This window comes from Podarcis cretensis, assembly GCF_951804945.1.
Source record: "Podarcis cretensis genome assembly, chromosome: Z".
NCBI classification, from domain to species: domain Eukaryota; kingdom Metazoa; phylum Chordata; class Lepidosauria; order Squamata; family Lacertidae; genus Podarcis; species Podarcis cretensis.
In genome coordinates, this window is record NC_137184.1 from 45988631 (window position 1) to 46009933 (window position 21303).

The 21303-nt window shown below is 43.8% G+C and overlaps 1 protein-coding gene and 1 long non-coding RNA gene across 8 annotated transcripts in view; one reads left to right on the top strand and one right to left on the bottom strand.

Annotated features, from left to right (window-relative positions):
* The window catches only part of FGF13 (fibroblast growth factor 13), a 244802-nt gene that overhangs the window by 219626 nt on the left and 3873 nt on the right, over nt 1–21303 (top strand). For all 7 annotated transcript variants that reach the window (XM_079962914.1, XM_079962917.1, XM_079962920.1 and 4 more), the window contains one exon: nt 20453–20651. In XM_079962914.1, coding sequence (XP_079819040.1) covers nt 20453–20651 — 199 coding nt within the window. The remainder of the gene's footprint in view (nt 1–20452; nt 20652–21303) is intronic.
* On the bottom strand, nt 16296–20443 carry LOC307208342. Its single transcript, XR_013835111.1, has 3 exons — nt 18893–20443; nt 17012–18374; nt 16296–16705 (listed from the first exon to the last, which is right to left on the bottom strand). It is a non-coding gene; the product is annotated as an uncharacterized lncRNA (long non-coding RNA).

Consider the following 21303-nt stretch of genomic DNA (forward strand, 5'->3'; position numbering starts at 1 on the left):
TTGATGTTTGCACCTGCTGTTAGTGCTGGTTGTTTCTTTACTGGGTTGAGGTTGTGCAGTGCAATGCATATTATTATGATGTAGTCAGGAATGAGTGGGTGGAAGTAGTTTTATATCCTCCAAGGCAGGGCTGGCCCACCCATGAGGCAAGATGAGATGACCACCTCAGGAGGCAGGATCCGCATGGGCAGCAGATCCAGCCTCCAAGGAATGAATCACCCGCTGCTGCTGCTGCTGCTGCTGCTGCTGCTGCTGCCAAGTGAAAGAACTGCACTGGCTGCAGATGGGGTACCAGCCAAATTCAAGGTGTTAATTCTAGCAAATAAATCCCTAGGAGGCCTGGGACTCAAGTACCTAAACTGCATCTTCTCCCATATCATCCATCTCAGATCTTACAATGAGGACTTGGTAGTAGTTCTGCCACTAGGGTTGACTAGTTGATGTTAACCCACAACAGGGCCTTTTTGGTGGTGGTTCCCCATTTGTGGAATGCCCTCCCTGTGGAGGAGCATCTGCCTCCTTCACTACTGGCTTTCAGGAGAAACAGTATAACATTGCTGTTTACCAGGACATTTGATGGTTTGAAAGAAACTGTTCCAAGCAACCCTGAGATTCTTGCCTGAGATGTTTTTAAAAACTGTTTTATCCTTGCCATGTCTGCCAGCCTGCGCTCATTCAGGATGAATTATTGTTATTGTTATTACTGGCAAAAGATTTAATCACCTCCCTGGTGTTACCTAGGGAGGTGTTTGGGCTTCACTGAATCTGCTGGGCTGGGAGAAGATAAATGCAGAGGTTTCTGGTGCATATAGCTACCGATTGACTTTCTGTGCAGCATCAGCTATGTTCAGCCCAGGACTTCCCATCTGCTCTTCTCTAGAGCTTCTTTTCATAGGCTGTAGGGGAGGAAGAAAATTCTAAGACAGGGAAGGTTGAAAACCTTTGTTCCCCCTGATATTGTTGGACTACAACTCCCAGCATCCCTAGCCAGCATGACCAATGGTAAGGGTTGATGGAAATGGTGGCTCAGCAGTACCCGGTGAGTCAGGGGTTTCCCTGGGTACAGTACTGGACTGGGAGTGACAAGATCCACTCACCCACAAAGACCTCAGCTACCTCAATGGGTTATTGTTGTGAGGATAAAATGGGAAAGGGTTAAGATGAGCAGTGGATGCCATCTCATGCTCCTTAGGAGAAAGGATGGGATGAAAATGCAATAAATCAGTGGACATTAGCAATTGCCGACGAATGGAACTTCCATGTGCCATAGCAGCCTATCTCTGACTACGATATCTTGGGGGGGGGGAGCAGGACAAGGTGCTGCCTTCATGGGGACACCAGAGGCATCTAGCTAGCCACTATTGAAAACAGGACACTGCAGTAGATGGGCATGGGGCTCTTCTTAAATTCTTGGAGAGTTAGAATCCGCTTAACTGTACACCTTTGAAAAGGATTGCTTTATGCAGTGACATTATCATTTGCCTTATTTTAAAGGAAAGGGACCTGATGAATAAATGATCTTGGACTTAGGAGGTTGTTAGGTTTTTTGTGGTTTTTTTTCAGGAAATGGCTTCTTCCCCCCTCCCCCCACTTGCTAATTGGAAGTTTATTTTTCTCATTCCATTCTGACAGTTTGCTCAGGTTCGCCCGTGCCCCAGCGCATAGCAATTAGCATGCCGGGCTCCAGCAAGGAGCCTTCCGCAGCTCAAGTGAAAGCAGTGGCGCGGTGGCTGGTTATGGAGCCTGCTGATCCGTAATCAGGAATGGGGTGGGATTAAGGCTGTGGAGTGTGATGAATGTGTGGGCTGCCAAGGCTTGTGTTTGACAGATAGATCTTTCTAGAGATTTCTCACATCTGCAAATTGCAGCCAAAAAAAGATGCTGCTGGTAGAATCGCAAAAAAGAAAGGGGGAGCAGAGAGAGCTCCCCTGCAGAGAGAAGCAGCTCAAGTGCAACTGACTCAACGATTGTAGGAGCATCAGAAGCCACCTTATATTGAGTCAGACCATTGGTGCATCTAGCTCAATGTTGCCTATGCGGACTGGCAGCATCTCCCCAGAGTTTCGCTTCCAACTCTGCCTGAAGGTGACTGAATTGAACCTGGAACCTTCCACATGCAACACGTGTGCTCCACCACGTGGCTGCAGCTCTTGCTCTCAAAAAGAAGCTAGCAGTCTAGTCCACATTGTTATTACTTAAGAGGGAACAGAGGAAGCTACTGGCTTACATTGAGTCAGACCATTGATCCATATTCTCTGCACTGACTGACAGCGGTTCTCCAGGATTTCAGACTGAAGGCATTCGTCCCTGGAGACGCCAAGTGCTAAGGTTGGGTCCTTCTGCACACAAAGCATTTGCTCTGCCATGGAAGTGTGGCTCTTCTACATTACACTGTCTCTGTGAGCTACTTTAGCACATTACAGGTGGGCTGAATTGGCAGAGCTTTGGCTCAATGGAGTGGCTGTCTTTCTCCTTGGACTTAATGGTCTCATGGGGCTGGCTTTTAGACAGCTATGTGCAACAGTGATTTCACTCGCAACCCTCACTATTCCAATTTCTCTTCATCCTTCCTTCCTGCTCCACCCCACCCTGTGCCATCCTTTGCTTTATCATTTCTGCTTCATTCCTGATAGACTTGTGCAAGGCACAGACAAAAAGAAAAAAAAGAAAAAATGTTGCCACCCCTGAATTGTTTCTTCAAAGGAAATAATTTGAGCCTATGCAGTTTTGCACCTTAGCTTAAATCATAGCACGATCAGGACTAGGGGAGTAAAAACACGAGCAGGATTTTCCTCAAAGGCCTCAGGTTTAGTATGCATTTAAAACAGCATGATGCCACTTTAACCAGTCATGACTTCCCCCAAATAATTATGTTAAGAGTGTTGAGAGTTGTTAGGAGATCCTCACAAAGTCACAATTCTCAAAATTCCCTTGGGAAAGGGATTGGAAATCAAACTGCTCTGAGAACTGTAGCTCTGTGAGGGTAATAAGAGTCCTCTAACAACTTGCAGCACCCTTAACAAACTACAGCTCCCAGGAATCTTTGGGGGGAAGCTGCAGCTGGTTAAAGTGGCATGATACTGCTTTAAAGGTGTGGAAGGTGCTAACAATAGTGCATTAGTTGTAGATTTATACTGTCTGCAGATCATTCCACTTTATTAGTTCTGGTGTCTGGAGGGGCCATATCACAACAAAATCAGTCAAACAACCCCCAGAATGTTTGTCGTGTGAAAAGTTAAGGGGTTTCAGTAGGAAGTTACAGGATATGCAATGATTGGAAATGAAACAGTTTGTCCACAGTGAAACCTTAGCAGGCACAGACAGTATGGAATGAGGGGCTGTGTTTGACCAGCCCTATAGTTTCATGAGCACAAATCTTTATGAATGCACAATAAAGAGGACCTCAGGAGGGGCCCTTCCTGAGTGTAATATTAGAGAATTGGCAAGAATCTCTTTTCTTTCCTTGGAGGGAGAGTTGCATGCATTTCAAGAGACTCAAGGGGAGAAAAATCCCAGCTGCCTTTTTACCTTGTGCTTGTGCAGTACAGGCAGAAGAGCGATGTTTCAATTGTTCCAGCCAGGAATTCGCTTGTCGAAGGGATGTTTCTATATGAAGCCAATTATCTCCCTCTAAGTAGGGAGGGTTTTACCCTGGTTTTTCCTTTTCTTTTTTTAAAAAAAATCCTCTGGGTTCATTCTGCAATAGGTCATTGCAGAGTCGACACAGCAAACAATGTCTGCACAAGTTCCATTTCTGTTGCTTTCTTCCAGATGCAAACCCGTGACTTTGGCAATGGTTTGGACAGTGAACATTTCCTGTCTTGTACTGGTTTATCCAACTCAATACTGTCTGCAGTGACTGGCGGTAGCTCTGTGGGATCTTTCCCTCACCTACCTAAAGGTGCCATTAGAGATTAAGCCTGGGGCATCGAAAGGAGGTGTCCAACCACTGAGCTATGATTCATTGGCTCTTTCTGAGCTTCTCTTGTGCTGGTTCCCATAGAATCATAGAACTGTAGAGATGGAAGGGACCACGAGGGTCATCTACCCAACCCCCTGCAATGCAGAGAACCTGCCTGCAGGGCCACTTGTTGTTTCCACAAAACAGACAAAGCAAAGTGGGGAGGAACATTTTTTATGCAAAGGAGCACTTGAGCCCATGCAAGGCTAACATTCCCATTACAAAGCTGACCAGAAGTATGCAGCTAAAGAACCAACTGGCCACTTCCGCTCAATGTGTGAAATTCAACCTAATCAAATCTCCCCTCCCACCATGTTCCTTCCTTCGTGATTACATTTGTATTCCATCTTTCCTTCAAGAAGCTTAAGATGGCATATGTGGTTCCTCCCGCCACTCCCCCATTTTATCCTCACAATAACCCTGTGAAGTAGGTTAGGCCAGGAGACAGCGACTGTCCCAAGGCCACCCAGTGAAATGCACTGGCCCTTGGGTGCTTTTAATACATTCAGTGGCGTTTCCTTCCCCTCTTGTCTTTCCTCTTCCCTTGGCATTTTCTGTTTTTGAGAATTTCATGCAACTTCTGTGCATTTCATTTCATTTTAAAACAACAAACCTCCCCACCCCCAAATCACATTCAGAGTAGTAAATGAAAAGCCAGTGACAGTCTAGAATTGATCAACTGCACGCCCACACACTCCTTTTGTCATTGCGAGGCTGATGCTTGCAGCTTTTGAGATGGTTCAAAAAAGATAAGAAAAAATCCCTCCCCAAAAAACTCAGTGCTAGCACAAAGGAAAGGAAGATCTAACGTACGAGAGAGAGCAAACCTCGTTCTGCCCCTGCCTTGATAAAGCAGCTCCAAATGGCCTCAAAAAATGGATCTGATTTGAATTGAATAATGCAAGAAGTGGCACATCAGCAGAGGTGAGGGTTGCCACATGCCCAGTCATGTTCTGCCCCACCAGAAATCTCTCTAACACTGGATCAGATGGGCATCCTTAGAATTCATCCGTTCTCTCTTCTGTAAGATTAAATAAGAACAAATTCCTGTGGTTCACTGTGGGGGAAAGCTAGGCCAGGGTCAGGCACCTTTTTAAACCCTGAACAGCCTTTTTTGGTGGCGGGGCCTGCATGTCTGTAGTAGATGGAGCTGGAAGTAAAATTGAGTAAGGGGCTGACGGTAAAAATAATGGGCAGAGCATCCAATACGACGGTCACTCCCTAGTTTTTTGCCTTCTGCCCCTGCAGCCAAGGGCCATGGCTTAATGGACTGCAGTACAGTATAAACATAACTTTTATATGCACTGGAAAACAAAGAAACAAACAAAAAAGTGTGGCTCACTTTATTGGAATATTTGCTTTATTGCAGTGGTCTGGAACTGAACCAGCAGTATCTCTGTGGTATGCCTGTATATTGTATTATTTCATTACAGTTTGAATTCCATAGAATTGAAATTGTAATATAATAAAATACAATATAAGAAGCAAAAAAAATGCAGTCAGGAACCATTGTTGACATTTAACGTGATCACCATCTCTCTTCTTCAGCCACAAATCCACAGATGCCATGGACCACCTGAATGAAGTTTGCAGAGCACTGGTGGACCAAGGATCACAGTTTGGGGATCCTTATCCAAGAAAGTTAGGCAACCAGGAGTTTGTTCCACCACATTCGGACAACCCCACTAGGTTCATTATTTTCATTACACATGCATTTTCAAATTCATCTGAGCTGCACATGGCTTTGAAATCCTTCATGGATAAGAAGTTTCTCTGCAATGCATAATGGAGCAGTGAGAGAGAGATATCTCATAGGTGCTTGGGGGGGTGCAAGGCTCTTCACCCCCCACTCCCCACTGCCCAACACATCCAAATCCTCCATAAAGGAAACTCTGAATTATGTGTCAAAAAAACACAAAAAAACCTAATGCTGCACTCTGAATAAACAAGCCAGTCTGCAACATTCATTTCAATTGCTGCATTTGAGACCTGGAAGAAATTGCTATATTAGTTTTGACCCTCTGAGTACTATTTATTACTTTTAATTGTACAATTAATAGCTGACATTAAAAGAAAACTTAAATACAAATAACAAGAACAGCCAGATATCAATCAGAAAAGCAAAGTTAATTGTCTCTAAATTAAACTGATAATGAGAAGATCTCTCCACATTAGCATGTCTTTGTCCAATATAATCAATAGGCATCAACAGCACCTATTGGGAGGGTCTGAAATGGTGGAGATGAGCATATGCAAACCCTGGAAACAGGTCATATGGTAAAATGTTCAGTAGAACTGGCTCTGTTGATCAGCTGCTTCAATTTCTTTTTCCCCACTGGTCAGGTATTTTTTTTTCCAATTTCTTATGTAATTTTTTTCTTATGACAGTGGTGTCACAAGACACAGAAAGTTGCCTTGTACTGAGTCAGACCACTGGTCTGTCTAGCTCAGTATTGTCTATGCTGACTGGCACAAGCTCTCCAAGGTTTGCAACTGAAGTCTTTCTTAGCTCTACCTGGAGATGCTGGGGATTAAATGTGAAATCTTCTGCATACGAAACAGATGCTGTGCCACTGAGCCATGGCCCACATTACAGCCATATGAACATTTGCATACCAATAGACCCTTTGGATTTCCCTCTGCATGTGAAGACAGGCTTTGGCGGATTGAATGGGCAACACCAGTAGTGGGTCCAACAGCCAAGAAGGTGGTTTCTGCATGTGCTGCATGTGAGGGGCAGATGGGGCTTTTCCACCTGGGAAGTTAGCTCATCAGGGAGAAGGAAAATTCTGATCCTAAACCTCTGCTGGCTTGTGGGATATCTTCAGGAGAAGAAAAGGCTAAGGAGTAAACCCTACACAAATCTGGAGAGGAGTCTCTAAGGCAGTTGGGTAGTGTCTTGTACACCTCCTTCCAGCCACTCCTGCAGCCAAGCTGATGCCAAATGTATTGCTCTGCTTTCCTTTGGACCACATTAGTGAGGCCAAGACAGGGTCTTGTCATTTGGGCAGCTCAGGAACATTCTCCATACACACTGCCCAGGCTTGTGACCTGGAAAGGTCACATTGGTGCTGCTAGGGCAGTGGTTCATCTCCCCCCACCCTGAGGCATACTCCATTGTCTCTTGAGACAGACAGAGGCCAACAAAGCAGACCCTTCCTAACATATCACAGTGAGCTTAGCAGATGTCTTTCAGATAGCCTGGTCCCAAGTTGTTTAGGGCTTTAAGTCAAGAGGAATACATTAGACTTGGTAGCAAATCAATGCCGGTGCAGTTTGTCCAGCAAAGACACAGCATATCCCATACAAAGGCCCTCTAAGCAGCCAGGCTAACACATTCTGCATTAGCTACAGCTTCCAAATCAACTTGTTACATAAACATGTTGAAGCAATACAGTCTGGAGGTTACCAGAGCATGGATCACAGCAGTCTAACCCTGTTCAGGAATGGTCATGGCTGCCATACTAACCAAAGCTGGTAGTAGCCACCCTTTCCCCCCAAGGCAAGGCTGCCCCACCCATGAGGTGGACTGAAATAGCCACCTTGGACTGCAGAATCCATGGCAGCTCCCCTGTTGGCACCCTGGGGCAGCTTCTAGCGAGATCTCATGAGATTTTTCTGGAAGCCACAGCCACTGAGCAAGGCTTCAGTAGGGGAGGTGACATCCCTGCACCAAGGTGACTTGGGCCTGAAAGAGATGGATCCAAGAGCACCCCCAAACTATGCATATGGATAAATTTATTTTAATCCAAGAGTGTCTTCAGGAAGGGGATGTTTCAGATCTTTTGGCTTAAGTTTCTTCAGGATTTGGCTACTTAATACTTCTTTTAAAGAGGTCTGTGCCACAACCCCCCCCCCCCCCCGGAACTTGCAGCCTCCTGAATCCTGTCAAGCATCCCCACCCTATTAGATAAAATAACCCAAGAAGGTCAAGGGATTAGCCAGAGAGAGGATTAGTCAATCTGGCATTGTCCTCACCCTTCATCTGCAACAACTGAAAGATGAACCAAAGTTCCAACTCTGAATAAGGCAAGTTCCTCTACCCAAGGCTGCAATATTATCCACACTTAGCTATGTTGAAACACCATTAAACACAGAAGGACTTAACTCGGGGTTACGCATTTGCAGGAGCTGGCTGTGAGTTGTCCTTCCAAAGCCATTACTGTTGACAGATGTTGACTTTTCTGCAGCATGGAAGCAGATCTGGAAAGTTTATCCTCTCTCTTAATTTTGTAAATACACATTGGCAGGGAGTAGTGGTGGTGGAAAAATATCCACAGCGTTCAGCTTGAGAAAGCATTAATTTAATAATGCCAATTTGCTCAATTAAGTGAGGAAAACATATTTTTGTATTTGCAAATTCTGTCCTGTTAATATATATCTCCCCCTCCCCTCCTTGTTGGCATGTGTGCACATTCTGCTTCTCGTTTAATCTTGTTTGCCTTGAAATTAAGTTTTTCCGCGGCTTCCGATTTAAATAACAAATTCCAGCTTTCTGTTGGCTTTAATTTTTTGCTTTTGAAACCGTGACATTTCTGACAATCATAGTCCTCTGGAATTATTGATTTTTATTTTTTGGGTAGAGATTAAATGTGCAAATGAGCATGATGGTGATTTAGGCAGAGGAAGACTATGGTCTGCGAACACAGCTCTTGCTGGGAAGCTGGTTAACGGATTTGCCACAAATAGATATCAGCTCTGAGCCTGCTGTCGGAGCTTCAAAACTAATATTTCTGTGCTGACTTCCCTTGGTGTGTTAAGAAGCCGAAAGAAAATGCTCTCTAAGAATGTGAAAAGAGCCCTGCTGGATCAGCCCAAAGGCCATTCTAGTCCAGCATTCTGTTATCACAGTGGCCAACCAGATGACTAGCAGAATGTGAGTGCAACAGCACTCTCCCCAGTTGTACCAGTGTGCAACTGGTATTTAGAGGCTCTGAGAATGGAGGAAAAACATTGCATTATCATCCATCAACTTCTCTGACCCTCTCTTGAAGCCATCCAAGATGGTGGCCATTGCTGCATCTTGGAGCAAATTCCAAAGGCTTAATTATCTGCTTTGTGGATACATTTTTCCTTTGATCTGTTCTTAATCTTCTAACATTGGATTTCCCTGTGTTCTAGCACTGTGAGAGGGGGAGGAAACCCCCCCCCAGTCTGCTATCTTCACACCATGCCTACTTAAATACAGTGGTACCTCGGGTTACAGACGCTTCAGGTTACATACGCTTCAGGTAACAGACTCTGCTAACCCAGAAATATTACCTCGGGTTAAGAACTTTGCTTCAGGATAAGAACAGAAATCGTGCTGCGATGGCGCGGCAGCAGCAGGAGGCCCCATTAGCTAAAGTGGTGCTTCAGGTTAAGAACAGTTTCAGGTTAAGTACGGACCTCCGGAACGAATTAAGTACTTAACCTGAGGTACCACTGTACATGCCCTTTCTCTCTCTCCTCCTCTTTTATTCTAAACTAATGTGGCCTCTAGATATTGTTAGATTACCCCATCCCTGGCCATTGGGGGCAATGACAGCTGTTGTTGTCCAATGACCTCTGGAAGTCACCACATTGGCGACTCCTGAATCTATACCTCAAAAGTAGGAGTTCACTTGTTTGGAAAAATATGCACGGAGTAGTCATCAGAGGGTGGGTGCCTCACGAGATGCCCATTCTAATTAATGGTAGGGGTGGATCAGCCTATTTATATGCTCCTGACATGAATGCACTTCCATTTCTGGGCTCCTAGATATCTTCAACTTTTAATTGAAACTGTGGGCCTAGTTCTCTTGACTGGCATTTCTTCTAAAGTTTCAGTCTACTAACTGCTTGGGGTTGTTGGCCATTTTAGATCTGCTCCTCTTTGGTTGCTAATTTCATTTCTTCGTTTTTGGCTAACCATTGCCTTTATTTAATCAAGACATACATATCTGTTTCTGTAAGATGGGACATTTTCCAATTTTGCTGTTGTAAGAGATGGTCATTCTCACCATTTACCTTGTGGTATTCATATTGGTATGTCAAAGCATTATCTGAAGAAGTGTATCTGAAGAAGTGTATCTGAAGAAGTGTGCATGCACACGAAAGCTCATACCAAGAACTAACTTAGTTGGTCTTTAAGGTGCTACTGGAAGGAATTTTTTTTGTTTTGACTATGGCAGACCAACACGGCTACCTATCTGTAACTGTCAAAGCATTAGTAAATGTTATGACATTTTCCATTAATCCTCTTGATCCGGTGTCTCACTAATGAGACTGAGAGATGAGGCCAGGGTGGGGAAACCTTTTTTCAGTCTGAGAGTCACATTCCCTCCTGGGAAACCTTCTGGGGGGCCACATACCAATGGTGGGCAGGGCCAGAGGTAAAAATGGGAGGAGCAATGGGTGTGGCTCTTGCTTTTTTATGGCTGGTTGCATTCCAGCCACACAAAATTTGGAGGTTTCCATGCACACCAAGACATCTCTCCATCCTTCATCCAGGCAAGCAAGAGGCATTCTCATAGCTCAATACATTCCAGCCAGGAAAAAGCACTCAAGAAGGGTGTGGAGCAAGGCTGGCAGTGGACACAGCCTGGGGAGAAGGCATTGCCTGCAAGAGTACCAAAGGCCATATAGAATCTCCAGAGGGCCACATTTGGCTCCCAGTCCTGACAATCCCTGTCCCTAGGCTAGGCAAATTGGGCTGCATTTGAATCTACAAAGTGGGAGCTTACCAGGGGCCCAAACAAGCCAGTCAACGGGCTCCCCATGTGACCACAATGTGCAAACAGTTTTCTGCAGGAAAAAGTGGAAATGTTTTGTTTGCAAGTTTTCTTCTTCTTCTGGATTAATCTTTAAGGAGCTTTGAGCAGTCCCAGAGGGAGGGTAAACAAGTCGTGCCGTTATTTAGATTGGTATCTCTTGCAAGCTTGCAAGCCACTGTTGCTTTCTCTCCTTTTGAAGGCTTAATTACCTGTTGGCCCATTTTTCAAAAGCATGCCACATCAACGCCACTATCTTTCATCTCTTTCCTCTTCTCCTCATAAATATTCTTTCTTGGGTGTCAATGGAGGCTCTTGCCATGACAAACCTTTATCTTTTCTAATATTGGACTCCGCTTGATCTTTTCTGATATTACAAGGCAGCACGTGGGGGTGGGAAATCTTCTGGCAGCTCCTACATAAATTGTTGTCATGATAGAGCCTTCTGTTTTATTTATTCATTTAAGAGAGTAAGAAGAGTTTAGCTGGATTGGGACCAAAGGCCGCCCCCTCCCCCAGTCCACTATCCTGTCTGATGGCAGCCCAACAGGATTCATCTGTGAAGCCCACAAACAGGATCCAAGTGCAACAACGCTATCCACAACTGTGATGCCCAATGAAACAAAAATATAAGGCAAGGCCCACTGGATCAGGCCAAAGGCCCATCCTTGTCTATTATCCCGAACTCACAATGGCAAGCAGGACTTGAGTGCAACAGCACTTTCCATGCTTCAGATATGCAAGGAGGCAGGCATCCTCTGTCACTGGAGGCAGAACATAGCCATTGTTGTTGGTTCATTTATTTGCTTACATTTATTTAGTTATTGTCAGTTTTTAACCAGCTCTTCATCAGATGATCCTGGGGCCGGTTGATATTTGAAATGATAGCAATTAGCCAGAAAAAATAAGAGCAAGCAAAATGAATGTAATAATCATGTTGTTGTTTTTTTAAAAAAACACACAGCTAATTTCAGCAACAAACTAGGATCCTAGGATCACTGGTGTTGTGTGTATACATACATATATATATATATGTATATCTCAAAAGTTATGCATTTCAGTGAGGTGTCACAAACCAAGACCAGGTTTGATATTCTCCCCTTTACATGTTTCTGGGAAATGGGTGCAAACAGGTGGTGGTGAAATTGTTTCCGTGTGTGTGTGTGTGTTTGTGTGTAAGTGTAATCAGATGCCAGTGGAAAACCCAAAAGCAGGACCTGAGCACAACAGCTCTCTCCCCACTTGTGATACCCAGCCATTGGCATTCAGAGACACAGTGGATCTGATAGTGGAACATAGCTCATTGTGGCTAGTAACCATTGATAGCATTCATTCTCCCTGAATTGGTCTAACGCTCTTTTAAAAGCCATCCAGGTTGGTGGCCATCAGCGTTTTGTCAAGCATTGTGAAATGGGGAGGAAATGCATTATGAAAAGTTCCATTATGAAATGGAAAAATGGCCATGGAAAAACAAAGCCCTTGAAAACTTTCTGGGGTGTTTTTTTTTGGGGGGGGGTATCCCCAACACTGCATGGCCCCAAGCTAATCAGGCCTTAAAATATAATAATAAAACCTTTGCCAAGAGGCAGTTGGTGCCATCTTTTCTTTCTTTTTTTTAAGCATAGGTGCTATATGTGTGCAGTAATATGTGTTTTAGCGATCAACCTGTCTGCCTGATGTGAAAAGGCAGCCCCCGAGTTTGAACAGTGCTGGAGTTCTTTCATCATCGACCAAGGCTGTTAGATCTTTGGGGAAAGCCCTTCCATTTACTGAACAGCTTTGAGCTTTCAGAGGAGTTGGCGGTTTCAACCATTGCAAAAGAGCTGGTTAGGTCTCTCTTCTCTTCTCTTCTCTTTCTGGAGTAAAAAATGCTGGAAAGGGCTCTTTCACATAGACCAGATTCCAGATCCAACTGAGGGGCTATTATGCAGAGCAGCACGGTGAAGAAGCTTAAAATAATAAGATACTTGCTTTGTTTGAACAAAAGGTCTGGCTAATTGCCAGTTTGGAGCACCAGGCAGGGCAAAGAATTATGGGTGGCAACTTGCTGGGCCTTTTCTCTTTAGTACAGAAGTTTGGTTTCTGCTGTAGGGGTTGTGAATTATTACTTCTTCATTTTACTACTGCTGCTGCTGCTGCTGCTACTACTACTACTACTAATATTCAACTGGTTAAGTGGATGATCTGAGGTCGTATCAACGCATCCTTTACAACTCTCAGTACCCCTAACAGACCACAGTTCCCAGGATTCTTGAGAGGAAGCCACAACTTCTAAAGTGCTATAAGAGTGCTTTCTATGTACTGGGTGAATGTGGCCTGTTCTGATATAAGACTGATGCATATGTTCTCACAAAAACTTAAGAACAGCCTGCAGAATCAGGCCAATGGCCCATCGAGTCCAGCATTCTGTTCTCACAGTGGCCGAACAGATTCCCATGGGAAACTTTCAAGCAGAACCCCAGCAGATGGGCAGTCTCCCCTCCTACAGCCTCTGACTCTGGAAGCAGAGCATAGCTATCTTACTTAATGGTCATTTATTGCCTTGTCCTCCATGAATCCATCCAATCCTCTTTTAAAACCATCCAAGTGGGTGGCCATTTCTTCCAGTGCTGGTTGGCCTGCCCTAACAATCAGGCTGTGGAGTTTGGCTGCAATGTGTGTGTCTCTCTGCAGACCTCAAACAGACAATATTGGACTCCTGACAAAAACACCCTCTTAACTTCTTGGAATATATGAGCCTGCTCTCTAAACATGGCTCACCCATTCTAATGGTGGGTTTTCAGTGTATTGTTGTGGTTTGCATCTGTCTGTCTCAAGAGACAATAGAGTGTGCCTTCAGGGGTAAAGTCAAACCACTAGAGAACCACAGTGCCTTCCATGGCTGCAGAGGCTGGTAACTCATAACTGCTGCCTCCCATGTTGTTTTTGCTGCATTAGTAGCACCAAAGTGATCTCTCTGGGATTGAAGCCTAGGCAGTGTGCATGGAGGTCCTGGGCTGCCCAGACAATGACATCCTCCTCAGCCTCGTTGATGTGGTACAAGAGAAAGCAGAGCAATACATTTGGCACTAGCTTGGCTGCATGAGTTGCTGGAAGGAGGAATCCAGGATGCCACTCAAACGCCTTAGGGATTCTGCTCTGGATTTGTGTGGGGTTTACTCCATAGCCTTTTCTTCTCCTGAATATATTCCACAAGGTAGTGAAGGCTTAGGATCAGAGCTCTCCTAGATGGGCTACTTTCCCAGGTGGACGAGCCCCATCTGCTCTCCACTTCTCTCTACAGCATGTTCAGTAACTGCCTTCTTGATCGTTGGACCCACTATTGGTCTTGTCCACTCAATCTGCTGCATTCTGCTTTCTCATGCAGGGGAAGTCCCTAACTCAACAAAGGTTTGAGACAATTTTCAGTACATTGCTTATTTCAGGGATAACTAAAGGGAAGCCCCCCACCCAAAGGTTGTTTCACGCACCATCCCTGACCATAGGCCTTACTGTATTGGACTGGAGGGCACTGTGTTAGCTACCCCTTGTCTATATACCCCTTATCTATTAGTTTGGCAACTAGTCATCAATCCTCCTTCCCAGAGAACTCTGGAAACTGTAGCTCTGAGAGGGGAATAGGAAGCCTCCTGTCAACTCACAGAACACTTAACTAACTTCTTTAGGGGATACCTTGACTCTTTGAATTGCAATTATGGTGCTTTTATTTACCGCATTTGTTTGTTTTTTTGTTTAAAAAAATTATATGGTTTTTTATAATACACAAAGAAAAAGGACAAACACCCATTACACCTAGACCATACAAAAACAAATATATAAGAATATCATTCATTATATCCTTCATGGGTATGGTGTCTTCCCTATCTTAGATCTTTGAATGGCTTGTTGCACCTCCACAATGGTTATTGGCGAGTTCAATGTTGTTACTTTCTCTTTGGGGAGTATGGGTAATTTGTTACGGTGCTTTAAATGTATGGTGTGAATGTGGCCTTACACGGGATCAGAACTTTGGTCCATCTTGCTCAGGATTGTCTGAAGTGACTTGCAGCAGCTCCTCCAGGCAGGTTTTCTTCCTAGCCCTGCCTGGAAATGCTGGTGGTTGGACCAGGGATCTTTGCATGCAAAGCAGGTGCTCTACCACTTAACCACCGCCCTAATCCCATTGTTGTTGACTGATCGTTAACTGACTGATGGTGGAGGCTGTCGAGGTTAACTTTTAAAGCAAAAACAAAAACCCTGCAAATTGCATCTCTATCAGTCTGCCACGGAGGCGGCTGGCTCTATCTTATAATTTAATCCTGATGTATCAAGAGCTGGATGGAAATGCCAACTTCATGTTGTTCTTTTTATAAAGACACTTTTAGCTCAGTGGTCATGCTGTGGTAATGGGATCCTGCTTCTTGATAATGTGCAAGTAGCAAAGGAGTGGGTTGCTGAGTGACTGAGAGTAGTCACTCGATGGAGATAATTTTCACGAAGAAAACCCCTGAGAGTTCAACAGCACATTTGGCTGCCTTCAGATTCTGCACTATATGGGCATTTCCAAAAATAAACTTGCAGGGCAGGGGAGAATACTTTGCTCACCAAAGGTCCCCAGTTGAATCCCTGGACTTCTTCATAGAATTATCAGGAATGGCACTTCTCTGCTTAAGATATTGGGGAGCTGCTGCCGGTCAGAATAGACTATACTGGGCTAGAATGACACATTGCCTGACCCAATATGAGGCAGACTCCTGGATGCAAAGAGTAGATAAGTGTTCCTAGAAATACCTTGGATGGATGAGTCAAAGGGGGTCATCAGCTGAGGTTCCTAGAAGACCGGCTTGTATTGACATTTGGTTTCCTGCACCACAAACATCTGATGCCGCCTGAGTTCTGTGCAGCCCTGATGACCAGTAGCCAAGGATAAAGCACGTAGCTATTAGTGTGTCCCAAAACACATAGTTATCAGCTTATGTAAGCCAGTGTGGTTAGAAAGCATTGGGCTAGAAGCTGGGAGACTAGTGTTCAAATGCCCCGATCAGTCAACAGCTACCCATGTCTCCTAAACTTATGCAAGCCCACGAAAGCATCCCACCGGATGAAAGTTGCAGCTGCATTTCCAGCACGACTGAGCAAGGGGGCCATAAGAAGAAATTGCAAGATGAAGATGGTGTGGCTTCGCTCCTAATTTGATCATTCATCTCTGAATGGAGCAAGTGTTGCACTCTCTGCACAGCAGCAAATTACTGTACACAAGCTATAATCACCCGCGGCACGCTCTTGGCTCCGCTTCTACTGCTCTTAATTGGATGACGTACTCCACGGTGTTACTTTTCGTTCCCGCCAGCTTGCTTCAGCAAGCATCAAGCAAAAGAAGTGCTTTACTCTGAACCGTCTGGAATGCTGTGAGCACTTTATCCTTTTTACTGAACTGAATGTACATGACAAATACATGTGTCTGAGGAGAGGAACAAGTATATTTACCGTATATGCTTTATTACATATGTATGCGTGTGTGACACACTCAAACATCCTGTGGTGTGATGGGTCAGTGGGTCTGGCTGTTAACCAGGAAATTGTTGGTTCAAGCCCACCCAGGGATGGCTGTGAGCAGTATTCCTGCATTGTAGAGGGTTGGACTGGATGATCCTTGGGGTCTACAATTTTATGGTTCTATCCATATAAGTCTCACAGTAATATTCACTTGCAATATATCCCTCAAATGTAAAGATCTACGATATTTATCAAATTTTACAAAATGTCATGTTATTTCTTTTGTGTTGCCATAGTCTGTGCCTCCAATGTATGCATTTATTTATTTCCATTAATGGTTAGCATACATTTCTAAGCAAAATACTCGAAGTGGTTTATAAATAATGATAATAGTTAATAATGGTTTGATTTATTTAATAATTTTACTTGCTACATTAGGAGTCTCTAAGCAACTTATAACACAGGCATAACAGAAAAAGCTAATATTGCTTTGTTAGCATATTATGCAGAAGATACCCAAGATTTCCCCCATAAAGACCTTATTGTTGTTGTTGTTGTTGTTAGTCGTTTAGTCGTGTCCGACTCTTCGTGACCCCATGGACCAGAGAACGCCAGGCACTCCTGTCATAACTTTTATATGCCTGTTGTCTTTGTCCATGGAGTTTTCTTGGCAGGGATACTGGAGTGGCTTGCCGGTTCCTCCTCCAGGTGGATCACGTTTGGTCAAAACTCTCCACTATGACCTGTTCATCTTGGGTGCCCTGCTCGGCATAGTTCATAGCTTCTCTGAGTTCTTCAAGCCCCTTCGCCACGGCAAGGCAGTGATCCATGAAGGGGTAAAGACCTTATAGCCCACCCTAATGACAGCAGCAAAGCTTAGCATCTACAGGTTTGAGAGGACATTAAATACAGACTAATTTGAGGCTTGGTATTCACAGCTTTGGGGCTTGATATCAATGGACAAATTAACTACTCCAACTTGACTAAATCCAACACTTTTTACTCAACTTGCTATAACGCTATTACTTATGCAATGTCAAAAGAGCATGATTAGACTGCCAGCAACACATTGGGACTTTTAGAATGACACTTTTGTTCATTGAGGGAAATAATTATTCTCTTTGATTTTTTCTAGTTTATGTACTTCTGTGGGGGAGGGGAAGGGGCTATTTGTTTTTATGTTACGTGTTTTTATCTGAAAATAGAAATAAATGGTTTTAAAAATTAGAAGAAGAAGAAGAGCAGGATAGAAATTTAATAAATAAGATGTAATGAAATAAAAGCCATACAGCAACCCATAGCACAGACCCATAACTGTTCATAAACAGCAAACACAGAACAGTAGAAACCATAGGTTATAAAATAATCACATTTATAAAATATAAGTTGGATAGTGTGATCCAATGCATGCTGACTATGAAGTAAGCCCCACTGAACACAATGGGTCTAACTTCTGAGAAAACATGCATAGGATTGCATTGTTGTATAAAAGTAGTAATTTGAGGCAAGCAACAGGAGACTAAAATATGTTTAAATCAGTCAGTTGAAAGCAAATGCCTGTTTGAGACAGTTACTTGGGGAAAGTACTGTTGTTGCTGTTAGAATTTATAAACTGTCTTTCATTTCAAGACAAAATGCCAAGCAAATCAAAGCCAACAGCAAAGAAACAAGAATAAAAACAATTATTAAAAAATTACAGCTACCCATAATTAAAATACACAGACCACCTCTCTCATACCTGCCTGCCCCATACGAAACCTGACAGTGGCAAGCCGTGGATTACAGAATAATTAGAAGGGTCCCTGAAAGTAATCTAGTCTAACTACTTGCTTAATGAATAAAATCTAAAACTGGATCATCCCCAGCAGATAGCTGTCGTAGCCTCTTGAAGACTTTCAGTGAAGGAGAGCCTGCCCACCCCCTCAATGGTAATTGGTTCCACTGATGAACTGCTCTTACTGTTTATAAGTGTCTCCTAATGTTCCATCAAAATCTACCATCCTGTCACTTAAGCTCATTAAATCTATTTCTAACCTGTGGGGCAGCAGATGAGGCTGATGGCGTGGATCATAAGGCTCAAGAAAGCTAATATGGGAAATGTGAAAACAAATGCTTACTGATTGCGGTAAGTATGTCCCCATTTTGCATTTAGTATGTTAATCTTAGAAGACTCGAGATTACCAATCTCTGTCACTCCAGTGCAGGACCTCACCTGGAGTACGGTGTCCAGTTCTGGGCACCACGGTTCAAGAAGGACACTGACAAACTGGAACGTGTCCAGAGGAGGGCAACCAAAATGGTCAAAGGCCTGGAAACGATGCCTTATGAAGAACGGCTAAGGGAGCTGGGCATGTTTAGCCTGGAGAAGAGGAGGTTAAGGGGTGATATGATAGCCATGTTCAAATATATAAAAGGATGTCACATAGAGGGGGGAGAAAGGTTGTTTTCTGCTGCTCCAGAGAAGCGAACACGGAACAATGGATCCAAACTACAAGAAAGTAGATTCCAACTAAACATTAGGAAGAACTTCCTGACAGTAAGAGCTGTTTGACAGTGGAATTTGCTGCCAAGGAGTGTGGTGGAGTCTCCTTCTTTGGAGGTCTTTAAGCAGAGGCTTGACAACCATATGTCAGGAGTGCTCTGATGGTGTTTCCTGCTTGGCAGGGGGTTGGACTCGATGGCCCTTGTGGTCTCTTCCAACTCTATGATTCTATGATTCTAAGACTGAAGGTAAATCGTTTCATTCCCAATTTTTGCTGCAAATATTCTCATTGCAGTTAGCAAACTGAAAATCAATTCAAACTCATATTTTGTTCTTGAGTCCTTCACAGTATGCTCAATTTCAGAGACTCTGGCAAACTATGGTTTGTGCAAAACACATAACATACAAACCATGGCTAAATACTAAAAAGGCAAATGGTGGCTAAGAGCTGCCTGAATTGCTTTCAGTTTTTACCTCCTCAGCTTCATAAGTATACTATCGCTAGCAGCATCTGATGGTGGAGCAATAAGCATAATTGGATTTTGTTGATTCATAAAGTTTCCTGATTCTGTGGTCTTGATTGCAAACCATAGTTCATCAGTCCAGGCATCAAGCTAAGTTTCCCTAACTGTGGTTTCACATGATGTCTGAATGGATTCCAAATATCATTGTATTTATTCATACACAATCTATGTCTAAAAGCTATCCATTCGTTTATTGCAGGAGTTGTCAATGTCTTCTATCCATTGCTCAAAGGGGGGGGGGCATGGTATTATCTTTCCGATGAATCACTTGGTCTTTTGGAAGAAGTTACGGTGCAGAGAGTCTATCTATGCTGACCCACTGTCAAACCCCATATAGTTGGCATATGGTTTCAAATAATATTATCATCGGAGAATTGTAACTTTTAAAATTTAACATTCTCCTGCTCGGCATCTTAATGCAGAGGCTAAGCAGGCCTCTCTTAGAGATGCTTCAGATTTCCTGCAGCAGACTAGATTGCTTACAAAGCCCCCTATATGCTTCCATTGCAAATGAAAGCAAAGCTTGAAGCCCATTTCTCAAAGAGGTAAGAGCAGCACCTTGCCTTTGATAATAACTTTGACAACTGTCCATCATTCTTTACCATTAAGCCTCATTCCCTTCCTCTCTCAACTTTTCTCCAAAACTCCTGTCAGCTCACAGAGGCCTCACACAAGGAATCCTTGAGAGAGACAGTCATGTAAATTTAAGACCACCATTTTGTCTGTCGCTCTCCCTGTTTTGGTTTGGTTTTACATTGTGGGTCTTGCAGTAGCTATTGTAGGCTTCCAAGGGCATTCAGCCTGCAGCATGCTGATAAAAGGGTATGAATAAATAATTGCAATGTAATGAGGTAGCCGGTAGATGTTGTTTTAACATCATTCAGTTGGTAAAAAACCATTTGCTCCCTGCATTCTCCCTCTAAATCTTTTTTTCAGTCTAGGCATTTCCCATCCTTGACGCAGGTCTGTTCACCCCTGTCTTCTTGCTGGTGCTCGTGATCTGATAACAAGATTCTCTTTCTGATCAATACTTCTTCACTTGAGATTTTATTATCACGCTACCTTCAGGCTGCTCCTAGAATTGGTCCGTGTGCTCCAAATTGTGTTATTTCTTGCACTAATTCTTTTGAAGGCCACTGATCTCTAAATGGGCAGGAGGAGGAGAAACCCTTTTGGCCTGTGGAAGCCTGCAAATTATCAAATGTTTCCACCCTCCCCTTTGCATTAGCAGATGTTATGTTTGGCACATATTGATCCTTTCCCTTCCCTTCCTTTGCAGGAACATTTCACACCAGAATGCAAGTTCAAAGAGTCGGTTTTTGAAAACTACTATGTGACATACTCGTCCATGATCTACAGACAGCAGCAGTCAGGGAGAGGCTGGTACTTGGGTCTGAACAAAGAAGGGGAGATCATGAAAGGAAACCACGTCAAGAAAAACAAAGCGGCGGCACATTTCCTTCCCAAACCATTAAAAGGTAAAAAAATATCCAGGCACAGAGGTCTGCAGGTGCATTGGAATGCCAGACTCCCCTGCATGCTTGACCAAAGTGAAGGCTTTTTTGACATTAGTTGAAAATGTGCAGGGAGGAAGTGTAGTTCAGTGGCAAGGCCCCCTCTTTGCATTTAGAAGGTCCCAGGTTCAATTCCTGGCACTTCCAGGTACGGCTGGGAAAGATTCTCTGTCTGAAACCCTGGATAGCTGCTGTCAGACAGTGTAAGGCATTGATGAACCAATAGTCTGATTCATTATAAGGCAGCTTCTTGTGTTCATATGGATAAGAGTTTCTACAGGGCTGAGATGAAGCTATTCTAAGTATAGAGAAGGGGGAAGGAATTCAAGTCAGTTAGCGTTTAAAGGCAAATCTTCCTAATCTGCACCTTCCGAAACAATACATGAGCTGAAACTCAGCCATCCTTCAAAATTTTCAGTTCTCCAAATTTTGCAGTACAGTGGTACCTCTAGTTACGAACTTAATTCATTCCGGAGGTCCGTTCTTCACCTGAAACTGTTCTTAACTAGAGGTGTGCTTTCGCTAATGGGGCCTCTTGCTGCTGCTGTGCCGCCAGCAAACGATTTTCATTCTCATCCTGGGGCAAAGTTCTCAACTCGAGGTAACTCTTCCAGGT